Source organism: Trachinotus anak, unplaced genomic scaffold (genome assembly GCF_046630095.1).
Source record: "Trachinotus anak isolate AG129_WGS33_773 ecotype Australia unplaced genomic scaffold, CSIRO_AGI_Tana_v1 ptg000009l, whole genome shotgun sequence".
Lineage (NCBI taxonomy): Eukaryota > Metazoa > Chordata > Actinopteri > Carangiformes > Carangidae > Trachinotus > Trachinotus anak.
In genome coordinates, this window is record NW_027273860.1 from 1,992,101 (window position 1) to 2,012,733 (window position 20,633).

At 41.8% G+C, this 20,633-nt stretch overlaps 3 protein-coding genes across 5 annotated transcripts; 1 reads left to right on the forward strand and 2 right to left on the reverse strand.

Annotated features, from left to right (window-relative positions):
- Nucleotides 1–95: 95 nt before the first annotated feature.
- On the forward strand, nucleotides 96–2,644 carry LOC139624959 (GTPase IMAP family member 3-like). Its single transcript, XM_071484439.1, has 3 exons — nucleotides 96–337; nucleotides 1,714–1,757; nucleotides 1,853–2,644. Exons 1-3 carry the CDS (start codon nucleotides 270–272, stop codon nucleotides 2,443–2,445), a joined length of 705 nt encoding a protein of 234 aa, XP_071340540.1. The 5' UTR covers nucleotides 96–269; the 3' UTR covers nucleotides 2,446–2,644.
- Nucleotides 2,645–3,339: 695 nt separating this feature from the next.
- On the reverse strand, nucleotides 3,340–11,119 carry LOC139624957 (N-acetylaspartate synthetase-like). 2 transcript variants are annotated; one of them, XM_071484437.1, is made up of 4 exons: nucleotides 10,981–11,119; nucleotides 8,209–8,531; nucleotides 7,432–7,596; nucleotides 3,340–6,711 (listed from the first exon to the last, which is right to left on the reverse strand). In XM_071484437.1, exons 2-4 carry the CDS (start codon nucleotides 8,420–8,422, stop codon nucleotides 6,323–6,325), a joined length of 768 nt encoding a protein of 255 aa, XP_071340538.1. In that variant the 5' UTR covers nucleotides 8,423–8,531; nucleotides 10,981–11,119; the 3' UTR covers nucleotides 3,340–6,322. The 2 variants fall into 2 exon arrangements, with proteins under 2 accessions (XP_071340538.1, XP_071340537.1); XM_071484436.1 differs by lacking the exon at nucleotides 10,981–11,119 and adding an exon at nucleotides 9,206–9,361.
- A 641-nt stretch (nucleotides 11,120–11,760) lies between these two features.
- LOC139624952 (B-cell receptor CD22-like) lies at nucleotides 11,761–19,130 on the reverse strand. Of its 2 annotated transcripts, XM_071484427.1 has the most exons (9): nucleotides 17,486–19,130; nucleotides 14,923–17,233; nucleotides 14,717–14,792; nucleotides 13,965–14,348; nucleotides 13,250–13,555; nucleotides 12,864–13,124; nucleotides 12,354–12,438; nucleotides 12,191–12,227; nucleotides 11,761–11,898 (listed from the first exon to the last, which is right to left on the reverse strand). In XM_071484427.1, exons 3-9 carry the CDS (start codon nucleotides 14,778–14,780, stop codon nucleotides 11,863–11,865), a joined length of 1,173 nt encoding a protein of 390 aa, XP_071340528.1. In that variant the 5' UTR covers nucleotides 14,781–14,792; nucleotides 14,923–17,233; nucleotides 17,486–19,130; the 3' UTR covers nucleotides 11,761–11,862. The 2 variants fall into 2 exon arrangements, with proteins under 2 accessions (XP_071340528.1, XP_071340527.1); XM_071484426.1 differs by having other exon boundaries at nucleotides 14,923–19,130.
- Nucleotides 19,131–20,633: the final 1,503 nt, after the last annotated feature.

Genomic DNA, 20,633 nt, shown 5'->3' on the forward strand with positions numbered 1-20,633 from the left:
TGCAGTTAAGATCTAATAACTAAGATTCTAGGCAAAGATTCATCTGCACTATGCTTCAGAAAAACTAATGATAAACTTAACATGTATGAAAATGATACATATGACATCATGTCTTCCTAGTATTAACAAGAAAAAGTTAGTTAATGACCCCCATCCTGATGTGTGTATTTGTGTTAGAGGGTGGGGTTTCAACAGAAGACTAGAGCAGCTGAAGAGGTGTTCAAAGTTGTGCTGCCACTCAGTGTTTATCTTGATCTAAACTCACCACCATGGAGGAGGAACGCAGCAAAGTGAGCAAACGGACTGAAGAGAGAAAGTCGACTCCAACCAGAAAGAGGTCAAGTTGTAAATGCAGAGATGTAGATTTAGGATCAGACCTGCATGTGGGCTACATTGACAATATACTGTGGACACTCTCTTTTCAGTGGTGTGAGCTGAATCCAGGTTAAAGCTGTATTTGATGAACAAATCTGAACCAGTAAAAAAGCCTTTTGATGCTTTGAACGAGACTTTTCTTACAAGAAAATCATCAGCAGTTAATTGTTCAACTGAAAAGTGAAAGTAGTTTGAGGTTGTTGTAGCACTGCCAGACTTCACAGGAATGAAGTCTGGGTGGACAGTCTTTCACCTTGTTAAGCTTGTCAGTGTGCCTAAACCAAACCAGAGCTTAACCTGAGGGGTGGCAGATCAGAAAACATGTGAATCACTTTGTTCGGGCTGTTTGTTATTAGCAACATTATCTGCATGAGTTTACGTCAAACCGGATTCCATTCAGCTCTAAAAAGGGTTAACTCCCTCATGTCCCTTATAGTACTTTACTATTACAGCTTTTCATATAATTGTCAACATTTAAATGTTTTTCAAATGCAACTTGATCTGTAGGCGGTACCAGCACGTTTTTAATCTCAATCCATGTGTTTTCTGAAAGTAGTCATGTATGTCTATTTGTTCTCTTGGTTATGAATTGTGTTTGATCATTTTAAGCATCTGGTACAATACCACAACATTTCCCATTTGGCAGCGCTGTGTCTTGATGAAACTGAAGCAGAGCAGTGCTGCTTAGTCAGAGGGGGAGCACACTGGAGGACGAGGCACTGCAGGCTCTTATGTCTCAGGTGCTTTGGCTTCTGTGATCATAACTTTAAAGCACTGCCATTGAGTTAAAGCTGTTGATTGTTCAGTGATATGAAAGACACGGTTAGCTGCTCACTCACTACAGACTTTGTAACAGTCCTGCTAAAGTTATCACTGTACAAACACAAACACACAGGGGATTAATCACAGAGAGAAAACTGACTCCTTTTCAAAACAAAAAAGTAGCATTAAGCATTGAGGGCACAACTGTAATTGCTATGAGTCTTGTGAGGAAACACTAAACTTGTTCTGTCTGGTCCAGTCCTCATGTTGCCGTCCTGCCAGATTTAGCCTTATGCTCCCAACACTTTCCCAAATCAAACCTACAGCCTTGGCAGTTGAGCCAAAGAATCTTAAACTGTGAAAAAAGCTAGCAAGTGGACCTCGAGTTAGATTAATTTGTCAGATATATTCTGTTGAGATTGGAAGACTTGTTGATAATAGGACCATCAACCTACTGTACATTCAGGTTAAATGGAAACTATTGTAAATGTGTTGGTAGATCACACGAAAATAAATTGGTTCAACAAAAGCAAACATTTTCCTGGTCAGTTAACATTGTTTCTTCTTTCGTTACAGGAAATCAGACAATTCTGAGTCACAATCTCATCAGGAGAGGAAAAGTAAGCCACAGCCTCTTAGTCGTGTTTTACCAAAATATTTAAAACAGCCACAAGGGCATTTTGATGTTACTCAAACAATTCTTATTTTCATTCAGGTGGCAGCAAAAAGCCTAAGGAACAGAGAGTGAACCTGGTTCTGCTGGGAATGTCCGGGACCGGAAAGAGCGCAAGTGGAAACACGATCCTCAGAAACAAACACTTCGAGTCAAGAGCCAGTTCAAAGCAGGTCACCACAGAGTGCCAGCTGGTAGAAGCTGAGATTTACGGCAGACCTGTTCGTGTCATTGATACCCCCGACATCTTTGATGATGACATCAAACCATCAGATAAGGACAAACATGTGGAAAGGTGCAACGAGCTCTGTCAGTCAGATCCTCGTGTGTTCTTACTTGTGATGCAGGTTGGCAGGTTTACAGATGGTGAGAGAAACGTACTGGAAAAGTTAGACAAAGCTTTTGGTGTGAGAGCTCGAGAGCAAACAATCATCCTGTTTACCTGCGGGGAAGAGCTGCAGCGCGATGGAATGACCTTGGAGGAGTTTCTGCGGTCCTGCCAACCTGGCCTCAAGATGATAATTGAAAAATGTGGCTATAGGTGTTTGACTTTTGAGAACAGAGCTTCAGGTTCAGATCAGTCAGAAAAACTAATGCAGACAGTTAGCAGACTTTTAGAAACACAGAGGAAATAATAACTGTGGCTGATTTTTTATGTATAGATCTAAACAGAGTAGTTTGAAATGTCACTTTGCTTTTCCTTACTTGGTTCTTCTAGTCAGCTGATATATGTCAGTTATGTTTGTTTGAACGTGTCTCTTTTCTTCATCTTTCTCATGATGTTAGACTCTGATAAACCTGATATTTACCAAAAAAACCAAGTTGTGTCCTACACCTTGTGTCTCTGTGGTCTCTGCTGGTTCTAACACACAGATCCTGTCAGACACTGATTTAAATACTTTTCCTATCCTCCACCAAGAATACCCAGAATTCTCAGGTCTTCACCTGCACAGATACAAAGGTTATAAACAGGCACTTGTGTGGGTTTAGAAGTATTGGAGGAAAAGGAGGGAATGTCCCTCACAGTGTGATGGTGCTGGCTTGTCTCCACCTAAACTTCTGAAATACACCTGGAAGATAAATAAATGACTGTCTATCTATTTATCTGTCACACTGACATGGCAATGCTTTATTTTACCCCTGTTGCATTTAATCAGATCTACAAGTTGTTTAAGCCTTAATCTATTGTCTGTTGTCACAAAGAATCACAGAATCAAAATTAGTAAGTCAAAATGGTTAAAATATTTATTTCAGTCTGAATTTGGTCTAAATATTCTCTCAAATAAGAAACATAATGTCTCCCACCATATCTTATCCATAATCTCACAAGTCTTGTTGACATATGAGTCAGTTATATGTCAGTTATCTTTTATAACAAAATAAATGTCTCCCCACAACTTTTTATTCTTCTTCTATTTGAGCAAATGCACATTTAGGAACAGGATCAACTCAACACTGCAGCCTCAAACAGTGAACCGGTCCATAACTGGTAAAATATCACCACCTACTGGACATTTGATGTCCATGTTCCTTACCCTCCTCAGGTGCTCTCCTCTGACAGGGAGGCTCCATGCTGCACTGGTTTAACCTTTCGCAGTGTATTTTATTGTAGAATGATTCATATCATAATTCATTTTAAAGTATTCTGAGAGTACATTATATTGTCCTCATGCAAAAAGAAATGAGCCCACAGGTCGTCTGTCAGCAGGTTATTATGACCCTTGTAGTCCTTTTTTGTTGTTAGATGACATCTAGTGGTCGTAGTAATGATGACGGGGCAAAGGGAAATGTCTAATGATGTAGTATATACAGCAACAAAGCCCACTGTTTCCATTATCCATGGCCCTGCGACAACCTTAATCACAATACTACTATTACCAAGTTCAGGTTCCTTGTTGTCACTGTCAAAGCACACACACAGCAAACCTGGAAGCGTGCTATCGTTCTCCACTGCAATATAAGCAACAAGACACCGTACATACTCAGAATTAAAAGAAGCAGATACATAAAAGTGGTATAAATATAAATATAAATATAGCAAAGTGCATTAAGAATTACTTCATTGGTCCATAAAAAGAAAGAGAGGAAGCGGCAGGTGAAGTGTGGGACTGTTTGGTTCGGCAGGGTTTTTGGGGAAGGGGCAGGACTCTCAGACTGTTCAGAGTCCTGATGGGCTGGGCAATGAGCTGTTCACTGGTCTGACTGACCTGGTTCAGATGCTCTGAAACCTTCCAGATGTCAGGAGTTTGAAGAGATGGTGACAGGGGGTCATCTACTATGTTAGAGCCTGTGGGGCGCGCCGGGCTCATGTCAGCTATGGCAGGAAGAGAGACACCTATGATCTCTCTGCAGGTTTCTCTACTTGCTGCAGGCATCTGCAATCTGACACGGTGCAGTTTCCACACCAGGAAGATACAGTGTGTTGGAGGTACCTCTGTAGAATGTGGTCATAATGAGGAATGGAGGCCATGTGAGCTGCAGTGTCGGTGGATCGGGTCAGATGATGTGCACTTCAAGGAACTGCAGCTGCTGCTGACTCTCAACGACATTACCATTGATGGTCAGCAGGGGGTGCTCATTGCGTCTTCTTCTGAAGTGGATGACCATCTCTTTGGTCTTCCAAATATTTAAGGACAGGTTGTTAACTTCTCTGTACCATGTTGCCAGTTCCTCCTCTCTGTAGTGAGTTTCCTCAAAATTCACCATCCATAATCAAACTTAATGATGTGGTTGGATGAATCTCGCTGTGCAGTCATGGGTCAGCAGGGTGAACAAAAGTGGACTGAGCACACACCCCCAGGCAGAGCTGGTGCTCGAGCTTCTGCTCCCTGTCCTGACCAGCTGTGGTCTTCTGGTAAGAAAGTCCAGGATCTGGCTGTAGAGAGGAGTGTGCTCAGTTTCCCTACCAGATGTTGTGTTGAATGAACGTAGGAAAGTAGCATGATAATAAAAAACTGTCGTCCTTTGTATAAAAAGCCTTTTGAAATGCAGCTTTCCGGTGTTGATTTATGGTTCTTGTTCTTATTTTTGGTTTTCATTTTGTTTGAATTTCTGTGTCTGTCCTGAACTCAACCACTGCTGTTGTGTAACAATTAACCTCTAACTTCTCTTATGACAACATTATTTGGAAGTGTATATTTTACCATATTGTCATTCATAGCTATATGGCCATACAGCCATTTATTAAACGGTTTTACAGTGCTTATAAACCCTGTGATTAAGACTTGGAATGTATGTACCCGCAGTTCTTCCAAACCTTGTCACGATATTTCACATGGGTTCAACGTGACCCACACAGGGTCGTGCTGCCAGTGGCCCATGCTCATGACCCCACCCTCCCCAAGTATCCACAGGAACAGACCTCTGATGGATGTTCACTGGTGTGTTTATTTACAAAGTACTTTCCAGTAAACTGACAGTGTATTCCAGCGTCACCAAAACAGACGTAACACCAACATAACCAACCCAAATATAACAAAACCAAATTACAACAACTAAAGAAGGTGGTCAGAAGAAACTGGTGGTCCACACTCACCAACTCTCAGATACCACAAAAGTCACCTGGACAGTGGTGAGGCTGTTTGGGACAAGAGACAGATGAGTTATCTCCTCTTGCAGCTCGGCCGCGCCCTCTTGGCTTCTTCTTTTTGGAGGACAGGAGCCAATCAGCTGCAAGAGTCAGTGCTGTCCACCAATCACTGGCTCGTCCTGACACACACACCTCATTTGCACACATGCAATCATTCACCTGTCGAGCCAACTTTCAGGCCACAGAGAAAGTGTTGTTTATTAAACAGCGATGATGTGAAGGTGATGAAGGAAACTCCACTGACACCGTTCTGCTTGTATATAAAGAGGTTTATTACAAAGAAGTCCAGCATCAAATCAAGCACCATGGGTTTCCTGAGAGGAGTCGAAGCCAATATGAATCTCCTCTGAATAACAGCTCTAACTCCCCGTTTATATAGGTTGGTTGTCTTCATGAACCTAAGACAAAGTATATGATCCATACCAAAGGCCTCATTTTCAGAGAGAGACCCATCTCCCAAGGCACCTAGACCTGGGGCCCCTATCTAAACATACCAAACCCATGAAGTCACACACCCTATGGAACTTCAGATACTACAAAAGAAAACATACACAACCTAAAACCAAGCCGATCAGTCACAGCACCAGAAGATGAGTGTATAAAACCCTGCAGGTGATGAGCTGCTCTGTTTGTTCACACCTGAGATTCTGTCTCTGTCCTCCGGTCATTGTGTCCATTAGGGCGACACAACTCAAGAGAGCCACAGCCGTGCTCAATGTTATCTTTAAATGATATCAAACTTCCTCGTGTTAAATCTGTCAGAGCTCACCTGACAGCCTGCAGCTCACCTGTCTGAGTGTCTGTTTCTCAGGCTGCTGCTGCTGCTGCTGTCAGGATTTTCAGAATAAAATGATGCCTGACAAGAACAAACAGATCAGTTGGACAAGCTGTGGCCAGGGTGTGTGTGTGTGTGTGTGTGTGTGTCAGTGTTGTCCATCTGAGGTGATCTTCTTCACCTCCTGACTGTAGTGGTGATAGCGGACTCTGTAGAAAACTCCCTGCAGTAAGGACCTCCTCGTGCCAGGCGTGGTGTACCCGTTTGTGACCCCCACACAGCGGAAGCCCAGACGCAGATACAGCCGGTGGGCAGCCGGTGTGTACGCCGTGGTTCCCAGCACAACATAAGAGTATTTGTGAGCGGCGGCAAACTCCAGAACTTTCCGTCCCAGTGCAACACCGACTCCACACCGCCGACAGCTCCGGTCCACAGACATCCGCTGCAGCTCGACAGCAGCGCCTGACCTCCGCTGGCCGAGCGCTGCGACGAGACCCACCACCCTGTTTTCAAGCACTGCCACCCAGAGACAGGAGTCTGAGGAGGAGGGCGAGGACAACAAAAGACAATACAACAGGAAAAGGGAAATCATTCAGTTAAAAACATAATTCTGCTCTTTTTTTATTTTTATTTACCTCTTTATGAACCCAGTACAGGTTTGTGGTGTGTACTTCCTGTCAGGTATTAATCTGGACAGACCAGTTTTCCCAGCAAGCCTGTGAACTAGCAACACGACTGCTATCTCAGTAAAGTGGGTGGACAGTGAGGATGTTCCGTCCTTCACAAAGTCTGATGTTGTATTTCATTAGAAATGTTATCGATACATCACACATACAAATAAAAAGAAAACACACAGGAAGCTGTATCTTATTTTTATTTTTAACCTGGCTCTCATTTGAATCACCTGCCTGCATTTTGACTCTGGAGATGACAAGTCTTCCATCTACAAGCACAACTCTCGCCATAATAATTACAACTTGAACGTATTTCAGGCTTTAAGATTTTGATGAAATAGTAAAATAACAAAACTAAGAAACAGGATGTGATAGATTTTATTGAATGTCTGGCTACACAGGATCAGGAAACACTCACTACCCTTGTCTGGTGGTCAAGGAATCTTTTGTATGTTCAAGCAGGAAAAACAAGAAGAACACTGTACTGTAGAGTCTGTGCGGTCAGAAACAGCAGGAGCAGATCATTAGTCGTGATATGCTGCATAAGAAATGTAAACGAAATGACAAAATAAGCAAAATCTACCTGGCGATTTCATGTAAAACCCCTGAATGTCGCCCATGTCTGCGCTCATGGCCTGCTCCAGGTAACCATGGATCACACGCCTGCTGTAGAAGTAGCGGCCACACAGCGCGGCCGCTGGGAGCAGCGCTAACACCAACCAACTCCTGGTGATGACAAAGCACAGACCTGCCAGAGGAAAGAAAGGGACAGAAGATCTGAGGCTGTAGTGGTGATTTTACTGTGACTTTCTCCACAAAGCAGAGGCCAACAACAAGAGAGTAACACAATGGTGTAAAACTGGATGCAACGTTAAAAACACTGATCTCCTCACAGTCTCAGGCCTCCTGGTCTGTTTGTTATTACCCTTTCAATTTGTATAGCACTTTTCAATGCAAGTAACAAAGTGCTTCACATCCGACAATATAAATCATACAAACACATCACAATAAAATATACATTAAATCAATCTGATCTTTTTTTTTGCAGGTTGCTCCAAAGTTCAGGGGCCCAGAAAACAATGTCTCCTTTAGTCTGGAATGGCCTGGGAGGCTCTACCAGAGGATCCTGGACCTCAGGAATATAACAGGGGCCGCCCCAAGCCCGGCCTTTAAAGCAGTTACAAGGATTAAGGAAGAACCAGTCCTAAAATATACAGGGAGTCAATGTAAGGATATGGCATGAAGACATTTTTAGGAGCCGAGCTGCAGCAGTTCGAACTGATTGATTAACTGATTGATTAGTGAAAAAACTGAGCCTTTACTATAGTTCTGTAATGATCAAACATTGTACGTGTGTTACCTGTTACAGCAGCGTACAGCAGGAGGCTCTCAGGGTGGTGCCTCAGGCCTCTGAAGGCCGTGTCCGGTATCATCTCCATCAGCCCCTCATTAAAGATCAGCTGGACCTGCGGCTCGTCCGCCGGCCTGAACTCCCGCACAGCCACAGCCTGGAGCCCACGTCTGCTCACATCTGTGCACATTTCATCATCCTCTCTCTGCGCTTCTTGCTCCATGTCGAAAACATGAACGGCGCTGTCAGCTTGAGGCTGCAGCTCCTCACAACACCTGTAGATCTCTATCTGTACGTGGGCGTGTTGTTGGCCGTGGATCCTCACTGTCACACTAATGCGAGTGTGGACAATGTGCAGATGATACGGTTAAAATACAAAAAGAACAATAATTATCTCTCAGAAGGAGAAAAAAAATCTCAGGTTCATGCAGTCATCACATTACAGCTCATTTATTCACAATAAGAACAAGTTACAGTAACTGTGGTGAGGGTTGAGTCCTTATTGTCTCAGTAATCTGTTATCAGTCAAATGATTACACGGCTGCAAGATGATAATGAAGCCATTTCTGTAAATGAATGAGTGGGTGCATTATAAGGCCTACATGTCACTGAGTGGGGGAGTTGATGCCACAAATCGATCAGCAAACCTTAAATATCAATATGACAACTTTGACCGTTCAGTTTGTTTTTATTGGCTGTGCAGAATGATGTATGTTTCAATGATGAGAAGATCAAATGAATTTCAACCACATTAACTGTGAATATTCACTTTGCTTCAAAGATGTTTTAGAAAAACGATGTTTAACCAGATGTGACCTACAGCTTGTCTCACTTAACCCAACTGCAGTAGATTACATATTACAGCAAACTGACATTTTATGGAGAGAACTGTGCACATATTCATTTTCCAATTTCATTGTTTTACATTAATTCAATTCTTATTTTTTGCACAGGCTGAAATAAAACAAATTGCATTTAAATAACTAAACCAAAACTGTTGAAGAACCTCGTGCTGTAGTGTCAGTGAGAGTGGAGTGGGTGGGGACGTTCACAGAGGAGATCAGGTTGGGGGGTTATGGGAGGACTGGGGGGGTTCTTCACAAATCCTTCCTCTGAGACAGTGCTGCCGTTTGTTTATACGCTGATGTGAACACACACCTCGACGACAGCTAATCCTCTACAGTCTCACTGCTCATGACCGAGCACCAGTGTTTGCCTACATTAGATACAGTAGGACGCTTTATATTGGTAATGAAATGAAGCCTGGCGTTACTGGATAAAAAAAAGAAAAAAAAGCTGAACTGAAACTTAGCTAACAGCAGTTAGCTAAGCTGTAAATAAAGGCTAAAGCTAAAAACCAGCCAACAGCAGTTAGCTAAGCTGTAAATAAAGGCTAAAGCTAAAAACCAGCCAACAGCAGTTAGCTAAGCTGTAAATAAAGGCTAAAGCTAAAAACCAGCCAACAGCAGTTAGCTAAGCTGTAAATAAAGGCTAAAGCTAAAAACCAGCCAACAGCAGTTAGCTAAACTGTAGCTGTGTCCTAACTCTGGGGCTGCATCCTTCGGAGGACCTCGTCTATGAACGTGTGGACCTTCACAGCTTTCGCTGACTGTGAAGGCCGAACGGAAATGAGACTGGCTTACGGTTCCTTTTATTATTATTATTATTATTATTCCTTTTATTACCAGCTGGTATTTAATCCTGGGATAGGTTGTGCCACGCAAGAGCCACCTGTTGTATCCTTGTGGCCCCTGAATTTGGACATAGGTTGTAATTTAAGGCTAAAGTAAGAAACTAGCTAACATTAGTTAGCTAAACTGCAAGTTAAGTCTAAAGTTAGAAACTAACATTATTTAGCTAAACTGCAAGTTAAGTCTAAAGTTAGAAACTAACATTATTTAGCTAAACTGCAAGTTAAGTCTAAAGTTAGAAACTAACATTATTTAGCTAAATTGCAAGTTAAGTCTAAAGTTAGAAACTAACATTAGTTAGCTAAACTGCAAGTTAAGGCTAAAGCTAAAAACCAGCTAACAATAGTTAGCTAAACTGCAAGTTAAGTCTAAAGTTAGAAACTAACATTATTTACCTAAACTGCAAGTTAAGGCAAAAGCTAAAATCCAGCTAACAATAGTTAGCTAAACTGAAAGTTAAGTCTAAAGTTAGAAACTAACTAACGTTATTCACCTAAACTGAAAGTTAAGGCTAAAGTTAGAAACTAGCTAACATTAGTTAGCTAAACTGCAAGTTAAGGCTAAAGCTAAAAACCAGCTAACAATAGTTAGCTAAACTGAAAGTTAAGTCTAAAGTTAGAAACTAACTAACGTTATTCACCTAAACTGAAAGTTAAGGCTAAAGTTAGAAACTAGCTAACATTAGTTAGCTAAACTGCAAGTTAAGGCTAAAGCTAAAAACCAGCTAACAATAGTTAGCTAAACTGAAAGTTAAGTCTAAAGTTAGAAACTAGCTAACATTATTCACCTAAACTGAAAGTTAAGGCTAAAGTTAGAAACCAGCTAACATTAGCATCCATCCATAGGTACCTGACACAGTTTAATTCAGAAACTCAGAAAATAAAGTGCATTAAACAAGCTAGATAGTTAGTTACTGCTACTTAAATTTATCTACAGCGTCTCAATTTGCTTTTGTGATGCACAGGTGCAGAGACACCAACTACAGACGGGAGTGAGGCACAGCAAACATCAAGGTGAAGACGTGGTGTGTATTGTCATATTTACAATTAAAGGTAAGTCGGATATATCAACCCCCTTGACTTGTTTTTACCTCTTTTGGGTGGTTCCATGTTGTAAACAGGAGGTCAGACTCCATCAATGCCCCCATGATTCGAACCGTTGTTACATTTTATCATAAGACAACATGAACCTATGAGAGCAGCACAGAAACAAATCAGGTCAGGTGATGTATAAAGAGCAAAAGAGTCTGTATTTTGGAGGTTGTGGGAGATGGATAGACCAATAAAACCACCACAAAGTCAACCAGTGTTTGATTCCCACGAGAAACCTTCATGAAGATCACACATGCAGTGTTTTTTCTGCACTCTGCACTGTAAACGTCACATTATATCAGCAGCCATCTACACAGTGACACAGCTGTACACATGTTAACACACGTGGTAGAATAAGTGATGACAATGCTTTTCTCCTACAAACTTTCTGCTGTGTGAAAAGTTTCTTCACCAAAAGTCTGAAAGTACAAATCTCAACATTTCATTTCATGTCTTTGAAAACATTTTTATTTAATTTCACACATTTCACATGCATCCACTGAAAACAGCAGCAAAGCAAAGTCATTACAAGGTCAAAGCATCTTTTTAATATCTTATATACAAAGGGAAAACCAGGTACCATGAATCAGTCTAACATGAGATCAGTTTTTCCACAAGTTGTTCTTACTGTTGTGTTATAGCTACTGACTTTAACAAAGAAACAGAGAGCAGAAAAAAACATTCCATAAAATTATGAATCAACGAAACCTGGGGTCACCTTTAAAGAAAGGAAACCACTTTAATCTGGACAGGAACTCCACTTTACTGTAAGTTACAAACTAAGACTAAAACATGAAGGCAGAATAGAGAACGCAGTATATGTTGTTCATTTACAGTGAACGTGACTTCTTCCTCTTCTCTTTGTGGCTCATGATGACGACTCAATCATTGTTCACATCCTCTGCTTCTGCTGTTTCCTGTGGAGATAACAGTTGGTTGTCCTGCCCCCAAGTGGCCAAAAATAAAACAGATCCAAAGCTGTTGTGCATGAATCGTTTGGAAAAAAAAGTTTTATGTTGTTTTCATCTATAATTTTTTCAAATATGACTTATGATAATGTAATTATATCTGAGTTTATGGGTATTTATTTTTACTGTTCTGTAATCAGCAGTTTGTGTTTGTATGTTTTTTTAAGGTGGATTTTCTTTCTTCCTCCTGAGAAAGTTCAGTTGATCACAATGACGACCCTCTCCTCATCTACTAACTTACCTCAACTGGTTTGGTGAAGGATCTTGATCTGAACCAGCTGAAAGACAAAGAAGATGGAATAAAGTTGTTTCATTGCTGCGATGACCATGATCTCTCTCATGCAGACAAACCACATAGAAAATCAGACCAGTTTGTCTGTGGTTCATAGAAAAGTTTGTCTCACCACTCAAAGACGACCAGGACACCGACAAGCATCACAACTCCCAGGGTTTTCACTATAATGTGGACACCAACCAGCTGCTGATCACCTGTAACACAACAACATGATCAGCTTTACTTCATGGAAAATGTGACAAGAGAAGAATATTTGACAGTAAAGTTCGACCCTTTGAGGTGAGTCAGGAAACCATTAAATATAAACCACAATGCTCTCTCCACAGATGGTGATTCTTTACTTTTTATCTTTGAACTGCAGCATTTTAACATCATACAAACTGCACTAATACTGTGACACCTTATTTATCTTCATAGGAAAATCTTAGTGAATCTCTCCTCATGAAGGTCAGAGGTCAGGTTTGAGCACCATGTTCAAGAAACCTCAGTAAGACCATTTTTTATCATCATAATCCTCATAAAACAAAATGAAATGACAACTGAGATGAAACTGTGAGAGTCAGTTTATCTTCTTCTCTTTACTTTTCAAAGCTCACAGTGGATTCAGTTCAGTATTTACCTTGAACAGACAGGTGGATCTCTGATGACGTCTGATTACCAACATCATTGGTGGCCACACAGTAATAAACTCCTTCATCTGTGGCCCTGAAACTGTAAAAGTCTCCTTCAGATAAAATCATGGCTCCATCTGTGGTCTTGGTGAACCAGGTGAAGCGACTGACTGGAGGCTTGGCTCTGCTGGAGCAGGTCAGCTTCACCCAGCTACCTGCTGACACCAAACCTGAGGGACTGATGGATGCTGAGGTGTCTTTGGGGGCATCTGGAACAAAGATGTGAGAGAGAAGAGGAGCTTCAGGCCCTACATGAAATCTATGAGAGGAAAATAACTGACATCTAATGAATCTTCATGTTCTGACAGGATCCAACAACAAACTCTGGTCTTACATGAAACACTGAGAGTCAGTGTATCCTCTGCTGTCTTGGCATCTCTTCCTCCATCCACAGGATACCTGGCAGAGCAGGTGATGCTGGATCCATCATGTCTGTCTGTCAGAGTGATGGTCTCCTGGATTTTAGTTGTAAAGGTTCCATCTGTGTTCTCCTCTATTTTGTTGTGAGGGTCTTGTTGGAGGTTCCAGGTGAGTTTAGGAGGGGAGTGTGGACAGGGAGTGGGAGCTGAGCAGGTTATATTCACAGACTCCGCCTCCTTCAGATCACCTGGGATCTGAATCCTGGGGCTCGGAGGAGAATCTGTGGTGAAAAGTCAAACACGTGTTTTACAGTGAAGAAAGAGTCGACTCTGCTCTGTCAGCTCAGTACTAACGTCAGCATGCTAACATGCAACGATGACAACTGAGCTTTAGCAGGTGTAATGTGAGACAAGAAAAACTGAAAGATTCAGTCACATTTTCATCATCATGGAAAAATGTCATCATGGGACAGTGAACCTCTCTCAGGCTGTTGTGTGATCATTCACTGCTGCCGTCAGGGAGAGAAAATATCTGTCACAACCAGTCAGAGACAAATTCATGGAGAAGTTTTCAGTCACTGAGGAGAAACATGAAGGAGTCCAAATATTTCTACACGAACGTGAGACGTCCCTTTAACAGTTTATTCTAAACTATGAGCTTTAAACTTAAAATAACAAAAACTTTCTTACCTTTAACTGTTATATGAAGAGGATCACAAAGAGCTGTTGCCTTGAATCCTTTGGTCTCAATTCTGAAGAAGTACTTCTCTGTGTACTGTGTGATTAAACTAGAAAATAGAGTGGTGCAGTTTTTCTGTTTCAGGTTTCCAGTAATTTTCATTGGATATTTGTTGTCTGTCCTGCCACTGTTGAAAATCACATTTTCTGGGTTGATGCCAAATCTGTTATCATTTTTAATCCACACTCCGATGATTTCTCCTCTGTTGTCAAATTCTTGTTCAGGTTTAGCTCTAAAGTTACATGGGATTTGCAGACAAGATCCAGTCAGTGCTTCCATCTCCTGTGGTGCAGTGATGAAGAGGCCTGATTCATCAGGACAAGCAGCCAAAGCACCTGTGAACCCAGTTTCATGATTAACACGTGATTAACATAATGTGGAAAAAGCTCCATGAGGAGAAAGACACAACATACTTCAGCAGTTTGTTGATAATAATCTGTTTTGTAATGGTTCATTTTTATTGGTGAACAACAAGCAGTTAATAACGTCCCCTGAACCCCCACAAGTCCAACCCCAGTGATGACCAAGGCTCCTATACCCACCAGAACATCTGCAGATAATTAGGTCAATATTGTCTCAGAGAAACAAGAAGTCAGCCAGAAAAACAGATCACAATATTCACTTCAGTTCAGAGCTTTGAAGTTCAGACTGTCAATGATTCAAGTGATGTCTCCAAATAAAAGAGACGGAACAAACAGCTCACCTGACAGGAAGGAGACACTCAGTAACACGGTGGCTGTCACCATATTCACAGACAGGACCGCCATCAGACTCCTCACCTGGATTTACAGACACAATGATGCAGTGATTTTACCAAACATTCAAGTTCTTCAGCTCAGTTTCTTCTTCACTTGTTCACATTCACAGCTGGAACTTCTCCTGTAAGGATTGTAGCAGACATCAACTTACATCAGCAGCTCCTCGATGCAGCCGTGCTGTCAGATCAGGTCTCTGGTCACAGTCCAGCACAAACCACGGGTCTGTGAACTGACAGATGATGAGAAGGAAGGAAGATCAAAACATGACCTCTCTCACTGCGTTCCAGGAAATGATGAATAAAGTTACAATTCACACATTTGTATGAACATTTTCTACTGAGAGTGTGAAGACTTATAGTGGAAATACCACAAGTTCCCCAAACTTTCTAGATGCTGCTCATGTAGAACAAACTGATGCAGCTAAAGTCAACTCCCTTTGTTTATTATATGAGAAAAGCATGTATGAATATTGTACTGCTGAAACATAAAATGTTAAACCAACTTAAAAATATCATCATTGTAATGTAATAAATAAATAAATAAACACAGTACCAGTCAAAAGTTTGGACGCACCTTCTCAATCAATGGTTTTTCTTTATTTGTATTGTTTTCTACAGTGTAGATTAATGCTGAAGACATCTAAACTCTGAAGGAACACATGGAATTATGTAGTAAACAAAAAAGTGTTAAACCAGAATATGTTTTAAATTGTTTATATTGTTTTTTATTGTTTTATAGATTCTTCAGAGTAGCCACCTTTTGCTTTGATGACGGCTTTTCCCATTCTTGGCATTCTCTCAATCAGCTTCACGAGGTAGTCACCTGGAATGGTTTTCCAACAGTCAGTCCAACAGAGTTCCCAGAGGTGCTGAGCACTTGTTGGCTGCTTTGCCTTCACTCTGCAGTCCAACTCATCCCGAACCATCTCAACTGGGTTTAGATCGGGTGATTGTGGAGGCCAGGGCATCTGACACAGCACTCCATCACTCTCCTTCTTGGTCAAATAGCCCTTACACAGCCTGGAGGTGTGTTTGGGGTCATGGTCCTGTCGGAAAACAAATTTTGGTCCCACTAAGCACAAACCAGATGGGGTGGCATGTCGCTGCAGGATGCTGTGGAAGCCATCTGGGTTAAGTGTGCCTTGAATTTTGAATAAATCACCAACAGTGTCACCAAAGCACCCCCACACCATCACACCTCCTCCATGCTCCACGGTGGGAACCACACTTGTCGAAACCGTCCGCTCACCTTTTCTGCATCTCACAAAGACACGGTGGGTGGAACCAAAAATCTCAAATTTGGACTCATCAGACCAAAGTACAGATTTCCACTTATCTAATGTCCATTCCTTGTGTTTCTTGGCCCAAGCAATTCTCTTCTTGTTGTTCTTTCTCAGCTTCTTTGCAACAATTCGACCATGAAGGCCTGATTCAGGCAGTCTCCTCTGAACAGTAGATGTTGAGATGTGTCTGCTACTTGAAGTCTGTGAAGCATTTATGTGGGCTGTAATCTGAAGTGCTGTTAATTTGCTGTTTCTGAGGCTGGTAACTCTAATGAATTTATTGTGTGCAGCAGAGGTAACTCTTGGTCTTTCTTTCCTGGGCGGTCCTCATGAGAGCCCGTTTCATTGTAGGGTTTGATGGTTTTCATGACTGCACTTGAGGATACATTCAAAGTTCTTGAAATTTTTCAGATTGACTGACCTTCATGTCCTAAAGTAATGATGGACTGTTGTTTCTCTTTTCTTTGTTGAGTGGTTCTTGCCATAATATGGATTAGAACAGTAGTTGAATCGGGCTATTCACAGTATAGAACTGTGTAACAAACCTACCTATGCACAACACAACTGATGGTCTCAAACACTTTAAGAAGGCAAGAAATTACACAAATTGACTCTTGACAAGGCACACCTGTGAACTGAAAACCATTCCAGGTGACTACCTCATGAAGCTGATTGAGAGAATGCTACAAGTGTGCAAAGCTGTCACCAAGCAAAAGGTGACTACTTTGAAGAATCTAAAATATAAAACATATTCTGGTTTGTTTAAAACGTTTTTGTTTACTACAATATTCCATATGTGTTCTTTCATAGTTTTGATGTCTTCAGCATTAATCTACAATGTAGAAAAACCAGGTGTGTCCAAACTTTTGACTGGTACTGTGTGTTGAAGTCCAGAACCAATGAAGCACAAACCTTCTTGAAGCACTCCACATGTAGTGGCACATCACACTTTCCACACACAAATGATGTGCGTCCGCCACAGTTCTTGCATTGCTTGTACCTGCTACCAGTGTTGCAGGGCCAGGGGTTGAAACTATCAAACCTGGTGGCATCAGTTATCACCACCGCCATTGAAGATCTTCTGCCCTGCCTACTTGGCTTTGTTCCATGGCGCAGGAGGAGGGTCTGGGCTGCCAGCCTCTGGAAGGAGAGGAGATCCTTCTGCCCACTTTTCCAGGACCTAAACGAATGACACGATGCATGAATGTGCCATGTTTTTGTTTGCATATGATGCTATTGATGAATCATCAATAGCATCCTTTCTACAGCGTCATGCCGCATATGTAGAATGTTCTGTAAAAGCAATATCACACTTGAGTTTTTGATGTTCATCACTGTTGCTCTTGTCGACCGAAGAACACTCGCGATGACCTCGAGTCAAACATCACAAACTCGATTGTGATATCGCTAAATAACGTACAGCCTTGTGTACCTGTAATAGCACCAGCTGTTCACCATGGCACTGTTCAGGGCCCAGCTGAAGCACGGCCACCACTTCTTGGACCAGATGTTGACTCTGTAGCGGCTGACACACTGGTCATGCAGCTCCACTCCTCCCATGTGTGTGTTGTAGTCCTGGATACACTTGGGCTGTCTGACCTTGTCCATGGTCCGCTTCTGTTTGTTCCATCTCTTCGCCTCAGTTTCGGTGAACTCCCTCTCCATATTCGACACCACAGTGACCACGCTGTTGTCATTCCACCTTACAATCAGCTTCTCTGCCTCAACCAGATACTCAGCATCTCCTCTGGGTGTCTTCTTGAAGGTCTGGGGTGCTGTGAAGGGAATGTTATGGAGCTGAGTTTGTCGCATCGTGCCACAGCTGCCATAGCCTCTCAGGGTCATCTCATCCACCAGGGACAGGGTTGTGAAGAGGTTGTCGTGGTAAAACTTGACTCCAGGTGGCACTTCAGCTTTCTCTGCCAGGCCAAGGACCACACTTGGACCCTGACCAAGTCCAGTTTCCACCAGATGTGTGTGGCTTCCTACATATGGCTCCATCTGATGGACAAACCCGGAGGAGGATGCTAAGCTCCATATTTTATACCCAAAACGAATAGGCTTCCCTCTAATAAACAGTTTGCACCCATGCCTTCCAAAATACTCAATCATCACCTCATCTACTGCCACGTTCTGCTATCGGGATTGCGTTGTTGATGTCATTCAGATGCTTAAAAAGGGGACGCGCCTTGAAGAACGGGTCAGCTGTGATCTTCATGTTGTCTACTAAATGAACAGAAGACATAATCTCATCAAACCTGTTCCTCCGCATGGCATCTTTTACAGCAGTGTTGCTGACATCATAATCGTCTGACCAGAGAAGACGCCGCCTTGGGACTGTGTTGTATCCACTGATCAACAGAATACCATAGAATGTCAGAAGTTCATCCTCAGTCAGGTTGAGTGTTTTCCCTTTTTGTTCGGCGTAGAGATTGGACATTTCCAGTGTGGCATCTCTGAGGGACTTGGGATAGAATGTGAGGAAGATATCCACTGGATCATCTGATGTGAAGCCAGGATCATGTTCTTTGGGGACATAGCGAGGGATCGGGTATTTTTTGTTGGCTTGTGCTGGTGCTTTGGCCGCAATCTTGATTTTTTTGAATTTCCTGTCTTGGTTCTTAGTTTTGTGGAGCCTGGACCCAACGATCTGACTGGTCACCTTTTCATTTGTGCCACTGACCTTTCTAGTCTCTGTCCGACTCACTGAGGATGAGGACCCAGGATCATCATCAGGGGGATTTGGCAGTTGCATGTCTGAATTAGGTAGAAAGCCTTTACCTTTCAGTAATCTCGATGGGAGGCGGTTATGGTCACCAGTGGCCTCGTCATCAGATTGGTCGCTGTCACAGTCTGTGTCATGTGTGTGCATTTCTGACTCAGGCACAACAGTGATGTCCGCCACAGTTTCAGAGTCCTGCAGCATGGCCAGGATCTCTGCTACGGTGTACCTAAGGAAAGGACAACATACATGATTGATTTTTATTTTGACCTATGTTATTTTATGAAAAATGCTTACATACATAGCATACCTGAGGGAAAAGGGGGATTTGTGTGTGTGTGTGTGTGTGTGTGTGTGTGTGTGTGTGTGTGTGTGTGTGTGTGAAGAAAATGATGTATGGTAACGTATAAAAATCCTATACACACAGGCCTTGAATACCTGTGAATTTATTTAGCTAGGAAGAGTATTCTAAGAGGACTAAAATGAGCCATTGTACATCATTCTACAATTTTAAATAAGTAAATTAGGAGCAATCCTGCAGACAGTGTTTTCCTTTCGTTAGCGACACGCTATGTGCCCACTGGCAACTTTTGTTGCCACTCACAGAAATAAGCCCATGAACAAAAAAATATTTATCCTAGGTACAATTTTTGGGGGGAGGGTTACTCTAGAGACTTGAATGATGGGGAAAATCATAAGAAATGTATTTATCTCACTTCAAATTCAAATAGCTCGTGTTAAAAACGCCCTGCTCTGTAAATGTGTGAGCAGAGATGCTTCTGGTGTCGTGGAGATCAGCATCCTGTTCACAGCTACATGATAAAAACTGAGACATGAAAAAAGGAAATGAAAGTTACATTTTCATGTAATTATAAATACATATAAAATATTATTAATAATAAAAATATGTAATTATAATTATACTTCTTTACTTTAATCTAATTACTTGTCTTGGAGTAGTTTTACAAAATGTATCGGTATATTTACTGCAGTAAATAATCTGAAAACTTCTTCTACCACTGGTACACATGGTTTAGACTGGAAAGGCATTGAAAAGGAGATCAACCATAAATAAATGTAAATTTACATAATTGGTTCAGACCTCTTTGAATAAGAGAATACGGTGCATGTCCTCTGATGCTGATGTGTTTGAAGAGGGACACTGGGTAGTTTATGTCTCTGAAATGCTCGGCCCACATGTGAATACAGCTTCTTTGAATGTTCTCTATGTGTTTCCACATACTGTGGGCACTTGTTTCTTCTCTGAACCTGCTGCCATCCAGACTGTTCTCATCTGTGGTTCCTGGTGGTGGAACAAGGTGCCGAGTTTTATCAGAACTATCTCTGTGTTCAAGAATCTCTTCAAACCTCATCTCTTCTGAGAACCTAACATGTCTTGTTCTTATTAAGCACTTTTGGTGCACTTCCTTATACATTCTTCTCACACTTGTTAAATCGATGTGCTACTTAACACTTACACCGAGGTTTCCCACTGCACTGACACTTTACTGATGTCCCTCCCTTGTAAGTCACTTTGGACAAAAGCGCCAAATGAGTGAAGGTAATGTAAAATGCTGACTCAATATAAAGAGATCTCATGGACAATCAAAGGACACAGGATCAGTCTAAAACCAGTTTTTTAACAAAGAGCCTGCGTGTTTAAAGTACTTGTATCTTAGTTTTAATAAATCTGTGAGAAAGCCAGGGTCTGTGGATTAAGGTTAAAATAAATTCAAATCATACAGCCAGGAATTTCTTTTATCATTTGACAGAACAGACTAGTTGCAGTCATTGTACTTCTATAATATTCAAAGAGTTGTGACAGGAAACACAACACATATATACAGTATATTCACAT

What these genes read in the sequence shown, in the direction of transcription:
- LOC139624959 (XM_071484439.1), top strand. Translation starts at nt 270, where the DNA reads ATGGAGGAGGAACGCAGCAAAGTGAGCAAACGGACTGAAGAGAGAAAG. An exon ending in TCGACTCCAACCAGAAAGAG is followed by an intron (nt 338 to 1,713) that starts GTCAAGTTGTAA and finishes CTTTCGTTACAG; the next exon opens with GAAATCAGACAATTCTGAGT. An exon ending in ATCTCATCAGGAGAGGAAAA is followed by an intron (nt 1,758 to 1,852) that starts GTAAGCCACAGC and finishes ATTTTCATTCAG; the next exon opens with GTGGCAGCAAAAAGCCTAAG.
- LOC139624957 (XM_071484437.1), bottom strand. Translation starts at nt 8,422, where the DNA reads ATGGAGCAAGAAGCGCAGAGAGAGGATGATGAAATGTGCACAGATGTG. An exon ending in GCTGTACGCTGCTGTAACAG is followed by an intron (nt 7,597 to 8,208) that starts GTAACACACGTA and finishes TTCCTCTGGCAG; the next exon opens with GTCTGTGCTTTGTCATCACC. An exon ending in GTTTTACATGAAATCGCCAG is followed by an intron (nt 6,712 to 7,431) that starts GTAGATTTTGCT and finishes CCTCCTCCTCAG; the next exon opens with ACTCCTGTCTCTGGGTGGCA.
- LOC139624952 (XM_071484427.1), bottom strand. Translation starts at nt 14,780, where the DNA reads ATGGCGGTCCTGTCTGTGAATATGGTGACAGCCACCGTGTTACTGAGT. An exon ending in ACTGACTCTCAGTGTTTCAT is followed by an intron (nt 13,125 to 13,249) that starts GTAAGACCAGAG and finishes TCTTTGTTCCAG; the next exon opens with ATGCCCCCAAAGACACCTCA. An exon ending in GATCCACCTGTCTGTTCAAG is followed by an intron (nt 12,439 to 12,863) that starts GTAAATACTGAA and finishes GTTGTGTTACAG; the next exon opens with GTGATCAGCAGCTGGTTGGT.